Source organism: Aptenodytes forsteri, unplaced genomic scaffold, assembly GCF_000699145.1.
Source record: "Aptenodytes forsteri isolate BGI_AS27 unplaced genomic scaffold, ASM69914v1 Scaffold242, whole genome shotgun sequence".
Taxonomy (NCBI): Eukaryota; Metazoa; Chordata; class Aves; order Sphenisciformes; family Spheniscidae; genus Aptenodytes; species Aptenodytes forsteri.
Genome location: NW_008795253.1, coordinates 3505448 through 3518276, shown reverse-complemented (window position 1 = coordinate 3518276; position 12829 = coordinate 3505448). Strand labels below are relative to the sequence as shown.

At 35.3% G+C, this 12829-nt stretch overlaps 1 protein-coding gene across 1 annotated transcript in view; it reads right to left on the bottom strand.

Annotated features, from left to right (window-relative positions):
* Positions 1–12829, bottom strand: part of SLIT2 (slit guidance ligand 2) — a 282933-nt gene that overhangs the window by 111700 nt on the left and 158404 nt on the right. Inside the window, exon 5 of the mRNA XM_009279136.1 lies at positions 6450–6521. Within this exon, the coding sequence (XP_009277411.1) occupies positions 6450–6521 (72 nt within the window). The remainder of the gene's footprint in view (positions 1–6449; positions 6522–12829) is intronic.

Below are 12829 nucleotides of genomic sequence, written 5' to 3'. Positions count from 1 at the left end.
TACTGAAAAAAATAGAAGAAAAGGGAGAACAGATCTATAGTTCAATAGCTCCATCCCCTCAAAATTATTTAGCACTCTACTTGGTTAAACCCACAAGTATCTTAAAGGAGCAAAATAAAAAAAAAAAAAGTCAAAAAGAAACAGGAGACTGCCATGAAAAGAGGATGAACACAGAATGAACAATGTATAAGTTATGTGATACAAATATACTATCACATCGGTATGACTTCCCAGAAATAATGCAATTTAGCAATTAGATGACAAACAGTATCAGGACTATCATAACGTGGGGAGCAAATACAGTCCTGTTCTAGCATGGAAGCCATATTAAGCACATATTCCATGAAAGTTCTGCTAGAGTAGTTAATTTAAATATTAATTAGAAAATCTTTATCTGTAGAACAATTTCCACTTAGTTACTCTACATATCAACAAACCTCCTTGCAAGTCTCCTCGACATAATTATGTCACCCTGTTTAGTAAAGCAGAGGCAGCCTCACTTTCCAAGGTAGTGTAGGTAGATGCAAAAGGGCCTAAAGGCTCCTGAGAGTCCAACTAACTTTTGCATGAGACTTTAACACTAAACAGAAGCATAAACTACTTTTCTTTAAAATTCAAATCTTCAAAGAGGATTTGCATTATTCTCAGTACTTGACAAAGTCAAATAAAATTTAAGGATAAAATTGAATCCAAGTCTTCCTACAACAGAGTTTATCAGCTCAGTTCAAATTAATCTACCTCAATTTGCTTTGTATTATCACAGGCAAATCTATAGGAAAGTAAAAAAACCATAGCAACATTTGGTACTTTTCCTAGTAAAAGCATAGGCCACATTTTTTGTTAGGGTAAATTCAGATACCATGTAAAATTTTGTGTAAGTATTGACAATTATCTTAGCAGATAAAACCACACCTACTTCAGCTGCCTAGGTTTTATTCAACTAACATTTATTGTCACTCAAATAAATTTCAGGTAGATTTTTAGATTCTACGTATTTTAGACTTTTCCTCAGTGGTTCAAGTGCCCAAAAAAGACTTGCAAGGAATCTCTCGATTCACATTCAGAGATTTCTAATTTGAAACTCATCTTCAAAGCCAAATGCTCTGCTTGATTTAAAAACATAATTGACTTTAACATTTCATAAATGAATTTGTTGACAAAAAAAGAAACTGTTTTCAGCAGGCCAAATTTTAGGAAAGTAGTCTGTAATGAAAATAGCAACTTTAATAATAGTATTGAAATGGTACTTATTTAAACAGTCCGAAAGAAGAGCTTTTTTCCCAAAGGCCACAAGATCACTGATCTGTTTGACAACAACAGTTTTAGGAGGCATTAGAAAAGTGTACCTGTTCTTTTCTGCATTCCTTCAGAGCTATTTTTGACTTTAATAAAAATCTTAAGTGGACACTGAATATATTTCACTAACATCCTGTGAAAATCCTTCTTGATGTATACCTGAAACACAGGTGGCTGAACAGACTAGTAGTTGAATTAAGATTCCCGCTAAGAACAAGCATGAGAAATATGCCAATTCTAAATTATTAAAGCATGTCTTAGGCAAGCAATGCATTTGAATTAGCACTTGTACAGATGAGTAGACAAATATACTCTCAGTTGCAGTGGAATTTTGTGCGTGATCTGAGAAGAAATCAGTAACTAGAAAATCTTCAGCAGGACTCTGTCGTTTTCAACTGCTAATAAAATTGAACTTCAAAAAAATGTCCAATCATTGCCAATGAAGATTAATACAAAATTGAGTTATGCCTTTAGTGACAATACCGGTTTCAAATCTTTCACAATAGGCATAAAAGAGGCATCAGGGCAACACTAAGTAGGATTAATCAAGGTTTTGGACAAAAGTTAGTGTAATGGGAAGGACTTTGAGCGGATGCTGGTGTCTGTGTCTCTCTCCACTAATTCTCCACTTTCCCAGCCAATTTAATCTGTGAAGCTACTACATTGCCTTGCAGCCTTTATCATTGGGGTGACAGCTACAGTGTCCCCCACTTGCTGGGAAAAAATGGAACCGAATGAACACAAAGGCACCAAAGAAGAGGGTAGTCCGAATTAAAGCCAGACCCTGACAAAGAAGAACAGGGCACAAGATATTTGCAGGAGATACGATGAAAATGTTCCTTGGTATTTTTGGTATCATTTGATGTTGCACATACTTAGCATCACAAGTCTGCCATGATGTTGGTGTATTCCTTTCCATCCTCTGCCAAATATTGATTACACAGCAGAAGAGGAAGTTGGAATCTTAAAAAATTTTATATACTTTGAAAGGAAATATTGTAATATAATTTTATCAAAATCAGAGCAGGGGACAAAATCTACTCAAAAACTGAGCATAGCACTATTGTTTTTTCAGTGGTGTTTCACATTTGTTTGCTTTAAAAGCCCAATTATTTTTCTTCCTAGTAACCAGATTCAAGAAACAACCCATCCAAACTTACAATCTGTGCAGCTAAAGCATTTTCTTACCATCTTAAATACAAATAAAATTCCTGAGGTTGGGGAGATTTTAAATGTTTTTAACATCCAGTGTGAGTGCTGTATCACCAGAGACGGTTATGAAACCGTCATTAACATGTATATTAAAAAAATCTGTGTTTAATTTCCAATTTATATGATAATTTGTATTTATTTTTAAAAAACAGTGGGTGCCACTGTGTTCTCTGAAGAACCTAACTTCTTGGTGCATATTTTTCTCCCTGAAAAAGTAGCAAGTTAGGAGTAACTTTCAGAATTATATTTCCAGAATTTGCACCCTAATTTCTGTCAAGTCCCAGATCAGCTATACTAAAAGTGGATTATTCTTCAAGTCATTGCCCTTGAACAGGAAAATCAAGACTTTGAGACAGAGCAGCTAGGTTTTTTCCTACATTTGAACTCCCAAAACACTGGATACTGGGCTTCCAGTCTGGGGAACCTGTACAAAATAAGCTTCCTTCATTTTTTGTCACTTCTGAAGAACTTGATTCATTACCAACAATTGGGCTGTATTAGTGAGAGTGAAGCCAGGACGCTCTGTCTGGCATTTGTGAGATGACATCCAAGTTGTGCATCTGGTCTCAGCCCCCCCAGTAGAAGACAGACACTGACACACTGGGCTGAGTCCAATCAGGACTACCAAGATGGGAGGGCTGGAGCAGGTGACATTCGGGGAGAGGCTGTGAGAACTGTGTTTGTTCAGCCTTAAGAAGAGAGGGCGAAGGAAGGATCTTATTGTTGCCTACAACTGCCTAAAGACGGTATAGACAGAGAGAGGCTCTTCTCAGATATAAGACAAGAGGCAAGAAACAAGTTGGAAAATGGGAAATTCCAATTAGATATAAAGCAGGTTTGTGGGGGTTGATGTTTTTTTGTGGGTTTTTTTTGTTGTTGTTCTTTTTACTATAAGGGTGTGGCAGGTTTCCTGGGTTGTCAATTCTCATAATACCTTGCCCATTTTGCTTTTATCTTCTACAGAATCTATACTGTGAAAGTTATTAAGAAGATGTCCAGAAAGGAAGCATCATGGCCACTAGACAGCTTCTTCTGAGAAACATCAAGAGAAGTCTAGAGCTAACACATTAGCAGGAAACCAAAAGATCATAGTGGTATCATCAACTTTAAAGGAAGCAATTTCCTTCAGATAATCTGCATTAACATCAAATTCCCTTTGCTCTGTGAAGACTAGATGAACATTCTTTGGGTACAATAAAATGTTTTCCAAAATACTGCAACTCCTAATTCAGATGGGGAAATATTTAGGGGGAGTGAGAGAATGGTGAGTCTCCATTCAGGAAAATAAAATACATCATCAGGTCAACTTCTGTGGGATTTGTTAACTGCCTTTGAAACAGCTTACTAGAGCTACTGTATGGGATGATTATCCCTCATTGCATTTAAAAAAAAGTCTCTGTAATTTATATTGAAATTGATGCAGTTAATGTTGTTACACAAAGCAAATCCTGAATTTACAACATGGTCTAATACAGGTTGTACCTTCACCTACATCCTCCATAAGTTTGGTTAACATCTTTAACATTATGCTCAAGTACTAGGCAATTACAGAAGAAATGCTGAAATTAGAACAAATATTGCATTCTGTTATGACAGTTCTCAACAAGTATACACAAATATTTGGTTCCTGGACCTTAGGTCAATCGCCCAATAGATGCTAAATTCCTCCACTTCATAGTTTCCTTTGCAGAGTGATGCTTTCTACACCTATCACTCACTGTCTCCTTAATTTTCTTGAACGATGAAATAAAAATAGTACAATTCTTGCCATCACCCTTCTCTAAGTGTAATGTCCAAGGCTAGATGGAAGGCTAGGGTTCAAATCTCCTTCTTGCCTAAGCTTCTGGGAAGGCTCAACGGCCTCATCTAGTTACCTAAATGCTGTGCTAGAATCTACCCGACTCACCCCACAAACTCACTTGTCATTCTGATGCTCACATCTATACCTCACACAATATAAGGTGCTCTTCCTGAATGACCAGGAACGTAGGTAGCATTTACAAGACAGAGAAATGTATTTCTTAGGACTTTCAATTGTCATGTGATCACAAAGATTTCAGATTAGTGGTTTTTTCCTTTTTTTTTTCCCTGGGACCACCAATAAAGGATATATCTGTAGTATTTATGCTATCACAATAAACTATATGCCACAGATATGATTTGGACTTTGTGGCAATGCTATGGCCTTTATGAATTTTTTTTTTAATTAACTCCCGAAAGATAAAGGCTTTAAAGGGCAGATCTACTGTTTTAAGCAAGTTTTAGACATAATTCAGGATCCTTACCTTGAAAATGCACACCAAGATATAAGTATTATCTTAGCTAAAGATTAGCATCCTAATTAAGTTTCTGACTGGACCTATCTCACAATGTGTAAGTTTACTTATTACATTCTAAAATACTGCCCCATCACTAGAAAAGTCTTGATGATGCTGTTATTTTTACTACCAAAGTTCCTTTCTGTAGTGTATCAATTTTCAAATATAAAAGATAATGCAGAAAAATGAAGGCTTCTCCATGTAGCCAAACCTCTTTTAGACCGTGAATAATGATGAGACCAGTTCTGACTAGAAACTCATAAAACATCAATTAAATAAAGTAATAAAGCTACTTTGAGAAGCACTGGCATGTTTTTGAACATAACAGATTTGAACATAATAGCTTTTCCATTGAGATGTGGTAGGACTTCATTGCAGGGAAGAACCATATCACAAACATGGTTAAATAAAAAACGTAAAATTTTTCTAAATATCGTATCAACTGGGCCAAACTCTTGGGCATTCTGCTAAATCTTTGACAAAACACCCTCCTAACTGATTTGCGTGTGGTGCTGCCGGCAGCAGAATGAAGCGGAGTCCATCACAGGAAGACAGAAACACAAAGGGCTTCCTGTCCAGTCCCCTCCTACTGGGGATATGACATTATGTTGTTTCCTTCATAATCACGAAGCACTCCGTTTTCAAAGTAATACAACTAGAAAGTTCATCTTTCTTTAACACTGGCAACTTCAATTAATAAAAAGTATTTCAACAGCAATTACATGAAAACCTCATATAATGGCCTAGTACTTCCCTATTTTTATTCATGCCACGTAAGACAGCAATTATATTTTTTCACAGCTGCATCACACTGGCAGCTCCATAGTCTTTCTGGAACCCACTAGTGTATGTCCTCTGTCTTTGTTGGTTGTTTTTAAGTGATGAGTCCTCAGCTTACATCAGGGGTTATAGCTTTTGAGTGCATGACCTTACATTTCCTACTATACAAGTTCATCACAGTCTTCAGGTCATTCAGCTCTTTCAGTCCACTAAACTGATCTACTACTCTAAACAGAAAGTCGAAAAGTCACTGCTTTCCTTTGTCTTGAAACTCACATATTTCCACATTTAGAAGCCATAAGAATTCAAAACCTGCCCATGAACTTCAGGGTCACTATCTCCAGGAAAGTGAGTATCTGTCTTTTAGAAAAGACTTATTTTACCACAGAAGAAAACTGTGTAAGAAAAGTAGTCACACAAGTACAAAAATATATGCTAGCAAAACTAGATAATAGCATGATTTTTCTTTTTTCTTTTATACAAGCTAACAAAAGGCAAACTCTCTGACGCAAGGCAAAATGAATTTTTCCACATGAAACAATGAAATGTTTAAAATAGCCTGACATTCAAATATTAAACTCAGGCTACCATAAGCAAATAGTTATAATGCCTTGTTGTCTTCAACTCCATTTCAATGTTTTAGATTTCATATACGTTAATATTAAGATGCTTAAGATATGTCAAAGTATTTTGCCAAAACAAATGGTACGTGTTGTTTTTATGCAGAAATTCCTTAAGCAGCTATAAAAGTGCTTAGGAAAAAGAGATCTCATACAACAAAAGGACACTGTATTGACAAAGCATTACCATCAGAATGTATACATGAAGGAGGAAAATACTTACAGATTTTTTATGTCTACTGCTCCTCGGAATGCCTTCCTTGGTATCGCTTGAATCTGATTTTCACTAAGATCACTAAGGAAAAAAAAAATTAAACTTTAAATCTGCCATATATATTTCTTTCTGTGTATAACAAAAAGAACACGTAAGGAAATAGTTTCAGCCATTACAGTTCAGTCAATATTTCCAATGAAGCTTATTTTATTACCTTAACTGATTTGTAATTGAAGAAAAAGAAGCAGCAATAATACTCAAATTAGTTTATCTGTGTTGCACTAAGTAGCTCCTTTACAAAACAATAATATATATGCCAAACAAAAAGCAGAAGCATTACATAATTTAACAATGAAGGCCAAACTGATTTAATTTTTAACTGATTGATTCTACTTTTCAACCCATTCCAAACCCATGACATCAAATGTGTCAGAGTATGTTCAGCTTTATGCAAGGAAGACTGAAAACAAGCAAAAAGAAAAAGTAGCAAGCTGTTGAGAAACAACAACTATCAAGCTGTATAACGTTTGAGATCAATGTATTTCTGAATTTTGTTTCAGAGTGGCAAGCACCATATATTTTAAAAGAAGGCATTAAAAACCATCCTGCAGCAGTTTTGTAATGCTCCTCCCCAAAATCCCTGCATGGCCAGCTGTACCAGGCTATCTGAAACTAGTATCTTTTCCAAAAGAGAAATATTCATGAATAATTTTTTGCTATCGGTTAAATAACCAACACTTTTTCTGAAATTTAGAAATGGCCTTCAGAGTTCCATATTGGAAATAAAACCTAGAGAACTGAAGTAGACAGTAGCAGAGGAGACAGGGGGGGGGAAAAAAAAACAAACAGAAAAAACCCCAAACTAGAATCCAGGGCCTTTCACGTATGCTGTACCCCATTAACAAGTAATTCAGTGCAGTAGGAGACGATCAGTCGATTAAAGTTGTTAGTGCCATATCTACACAGTACGCAGTCTGAAGGTTTCACTTCAGACTACAGTTTGGTACCCTGGACCAAACATACCTACCACGCATATGGTTCACAGATGTCTGAAAGCCTTCAAAGGGACCTATCTACCTTGTAGCCTTAAAATTATGAAATCAGATCTTCTTTTGGAGGCCTTCAGAGATGCATATATCTATAGACAACATATACACAAGAACACAAGAAAGTATATGAAGAGGCTTGCTTGAGCATCTGAATAAAATTTAGAAACAAATCAGATGCATACAAGCTGTATCTACACTAGGACTTTCACTCAGTCTGCAGAGCAGAACTAGATTTCATTTTGCTAAGACCAAATTAGGACCTTCACTCCAGAAGCACATCAAATGTACTCCAACCCCTAACAGGAGAAGTAAAATTGCACAATGTCTTGCTTTTTAGAGACATCTTTTAGATTACTTTTTTAGAGACAGCTTTTAGGAGAAACATTGCAAAATGGTGCACAGAAATAAGAGATCTAGCTCAGATGAAGTGAATAAGCAAGAATCATTTAGTTGATTAGATACAAACAGTCATGTTTTTGATATATTCTTTCCTTAAAACGTAATCTAGCATGAGCTCATGTTTCCAGTTATTAGTAATCACTCCTGGAGATCTCTTTCAGATATATGAACTTAAAAAAAAAATAATTTGAGGACTTTATAAAACCCCATGCTGCCCGAGTCTAACAAAATTTATATCAATATAATCCTTTTGAAAATAATTCTACATACATTGACAGCAACTTTGTTTTATCCAATTCACTGTTAATTTATGGAAAATCACATTCTATTTACTAAATCTTTCACAGTTCGTGCATCTGACTGCACTGCAATATCTTGCAAGGTATATTTAAAACTAGACCCAATTTTACTATTATTAACCGTGTGTGAAAAAAGAGAATCTGTGAGCTGTGATTTAATTTTCAAGCCACCTAAGTAATCTTGAAATGGGATATGACTGTACTGCTCTGACAATAAATTCAACGGCAATGAATGAAAAAGCAGCCTTCAGCATTTGTTACGGCAACATGATTTAACAGCCTACTTCCTTTAAAAAAAATCCATTATAGGTATAAACAGCAAATATCTATATTTACACTTCTGTTTAATTGACTAAAAGATTTTACCTATATAAAAATTGTGCGTAAAGTGGTTAAGTTAGCAGTAGTGATTTGTATCATGATCAATGATTAGTTTATAATACAGAAATACGTATATATCTATGTAAACCACTGCCATACTCATAAATACATACTGCAGGAGGTAATGGGTAATGGTGCATTACACTTTTTATGACAGTTAATAGAGTATAATCATTTTCCATTTTATATAATTAAAAAAAGTGGAAGATGAACAAGATTGAGACAATATGTAAATTATTTTTAAAAATCTAATAAAAAATATCAATGGTCAAAATCTTTCCTTCCTTGACTACACGCAAATCTTAGCATGAATGCAAGGACTTACAAGTAACAGCTATTGAGCCAGGTTCCTCAATAAACAATACACTGAGATTGTATGTGTGCATATGTATGTCTGTGTGTATCCACATGTGAAGGAGAGCAAACTAATAGCATGCTAGATTTACCGCTGGGTCCACACAGTCAATACCACTTCCATGTAGCACAGGCTCATGTAGACTAAAGTACACTGTTCCCTGCTAATTTTAGCACATTTGAAATACGAACTACTTCATTGCAAAGGCTCCCAACCTTCCCATGCAAGGCACTGTTTAAAGCATCCCTCTAAATGTGGAGAGCTAACTAAGGCTGGCAAATGTCATTTTCCAAGAGAAATTTTTTTGCAATGCATCTGCTGGTTTGCAAAACTTTCTTGGAATTGTTTGTGTAACAAAGTGTAAGTTATTCATTCATTCCTTCACTGCAAAATTCTACCTCTCTCATAAAAACTATGATTTTCAACACACAATTTATGCCTACTTATAGCCGGAAAGTTTTAGTAATTATTTATTGATTGTTTCAACTTTTCATCTGCTCAGTCTAAAAAGGTTTCCTTCTAAAAACCTTGAGGGGCTTAAACAAACATTCAACTTTTTCTTCTTGCATAAATTACACCTACATTTCACACTGCAGACCTAGGACTCAGTAAGAAGTTGCTGTGTGGTCTTTTTTTAATGATGTTTTAACTCATTCCACTGCAATTCTTAGATTGCTCACAAAAAAGGTCACAAGCAGCACAGGGTGCACTGTGACTTTCTGGGGAAATGGGGCAAAAACCTGTTTTGTAGATAAAACCAGACAATTTTGCAGGCCATTATGTTACATTGATTTGACTTTGCAGCTTATATTCTGCAGTGAAAAAAGGTGCAAACCTCCTTGTCAGCCTGATGGTCATTTTTTTCTTGCACTATGAACTGTGTGAAATTCACCTCCCATTTCAAAAAGAGGCCGCATTTGACTACTGAGTATAATTTATGATGGCACTTGATACCCCTAAAATGAAAGAGGCTCTAAGCATTTCAATAAAAATTAAGCAACTAAACAACAGAACATCCTACTTTTACAAGAACAAATCTGTATTTTTGAAAGAAAAGGCATGAACTTGTCTTCATATTTGAAACCAGCAATCTGACCAAGATACTTTCATTGGAACAAATTATTCTTCATTATTATTACAGCCCAAGACCTTACATCAAAACCCAGCATACCTCTGGAACAGCAGAATTGATTAAAAATGTTTTGTATACAGCCAAGGCTATCCCACAGATTTTTTTTAAATAAAGCACAATGGTTTAGTAAGATGTTTTGATGAATTCATCTTTATGCATTTTCTAGTTGTCTTACAGGCTTCTTTCAACTAAATTGTTCTTGACTCTATTATATCATTCCTAGAGAGATATATTCCAAATTATTAAGTCTGAAGTGGAGTAACTTAGACATTGACCCTTCGAGAAAATTCCTTAGTGCAATGTTGTGGGCTTCATTCATTGCATTCACTGGCTGGCAGAGCACCTTCAACCACCTCTCATGAAGACCCATGAGGCCTTCAACGTACCTCCCTGCTCATACATTACGAAACCAGTGTGTGGGGCCAGAACTGCCATATACAACTTCAGTCTCTTTTAGTTTGAGACATCCTCAAGCCAAAAGGTGGCACAGTAATATTGGGGTTAAATAGATTTTCACACAAAAAGCCATCTGGGCAAGTTAGGCTGGCAGCAGCTGAAAGAGGCTCTTTAGAGAAGGCACAGATGAGCACCAGTGTTGCTCTAGGTGCGACTGCACCATCCTGTTTCTAGTCGTTTGTTTCAGATATGTTTAAGCTGAGTATGTGTCAAGCATTCTTCTGAGTTGTAATATTCTGCAACCCCACGTTCTCAAAAGCAAAACAAGAAAACCAAATCCATATACCAAACCAAGCTGAAGATACACAGAGGAGAATGCACAAAGATTTCTGAGTTTTTGCCCAACTATAGTGATTCTTTGAAAAATTTGTATACTTTTTTTTTCCCCACAGGTCTGGTGTGCGTTTCTAAATCAGAGACTAAATACGTTGCACCTAAGTAACTTTTTTTTTTTTAATTAACATAGTCTATCCAAGTATTCAAACTTAGCAATAAAAAAAGAGAAGTACTATACCCTCTATGAGATCCATGATCAAGTAAGTCCTGAAATTATTGTGCTTACATAAAATATAATTTCTTTCTAAACAAACCGGTCAAGGCAATTTACATGCAATGTGTACTGATAATCACATATGCCTCAGCTCTTAAACCGATTTCCAAAGATTAAGGATTTAATTCTGATATTTTCAATGACACTACAGTAGAATTTGTCTAATTTGAAATTATGCCTGAAAGAATGTAGATATCTGTATTTCACAAACTGTTGAAATAGGAAAAAAAATTAATAACAAAAAAAAAATCAAACCTCTCACAAATCACCTCCCCCAAAAATTCAGCTTTATTTTATGTATTCTTTTTTTTTTTTTTTTTTCTCCAGAATACATTAGTAATCATGATGCATTATGCTTTGTGGAAATAGCAGAAAGACTTTGCCAAAACCTTGCTACTACTGAATCCTTCCTAAGAACAGGATGGAAATGGTACATTTCTATTTATCATATTTACTGGTTAGTAGGTAGAAGTATATCAGGGACAAAAAAAACAACCTAGAATCCTGTTAACATTTGAAATTCATACTAATAGAATATAATAACCTATTCCCACAGAAAACCTCAAAAACTTATATATGCTGTTGCTTTTTTATCTGAGGATAAAGCCCTCAGATAACCTGATATTAATGAGCCTGATAGAGTGCTTCTGCTCTTAAAAAATGCAGACAGTACTGCATTGCAGCTATTTTATTACTCACCATGTATGGTTCCCAGTTGAATATCCCATTTACCCTTAAAAGGAGTGCTAAATTTTTAATTATGTAAATTGAAACATCACATATAATATCTATATCATATGCTGTTAAGGCTGTATCACAGTTTTCTTGTGTGGCTAAAACCATTGTTTGTTCTGAAACAATAAATCTTTTCAAGATGGCAAACCTGCTTGTAAATTTAATTACTTGTAATTTTATTTTCCTCCATGGTTTAACCTCCCTCTGTGTCTGACCAGCGATATCATAAATCTATACTGCCATTCTCTACTTTGTAAAATACTGAGTACTGGGAATGAGTAATGTGTCCTGATTTTTAAAGGAAAAGGCAGAAATACTGAGTCAAACTAAGTATGAATACTTATCAGTTTATTTACGCCAGTTCATAAAAACAGCTCAGAAGGTGGCTGTTCCATGATCAGCATCCTTAATAATTATTTAAATATATCTGACACGAATAAAGTAAGCCTTGCTTAGTACTTCTTTCTTACTGGAGAACAGTAGTTTTAACATTAGCCAACTATATTCTGCATGAAATCCCCCATGCCCATACAGGGTAGCAAACTATCATAGATAATGAGACTAAAGGGCATTCAAAGAAATAAACTGAATGAGAATTTCTTTAAATTATTTGATTGAAAATCAAATATATGAATTTGGACATGGGGATTTTCACTTGGAATACAAAGGTGGTGAAAAAAACCCCACATATTTTAGAATAGGATAGGATAGTTCAGTTGGAAGGGACCTACAATGATCATCTAGTCCAACCAGATGATTTTGGTGGAACAAGTAACAGCTTCTTTTTATGAACATAAGTATCAATTAGATATTTATTCCAAAATAATAAAACTAAACAATTCATTTATGAATATCAAATGATCCTCTCCTTTTCAGCTGTTTTCACTATGATTAGGAAACTCCCTGGTCTGGTACGGCCTTCCAACTACTACCCACTGTTGGTTATACAGGCTGGCAGTGATGAGGTTCCAGAGAGAAGTCCTGCAGTGATCAAAAGGGACTTCAGGGCACTGGGGCGACTGGTTGAAGGATC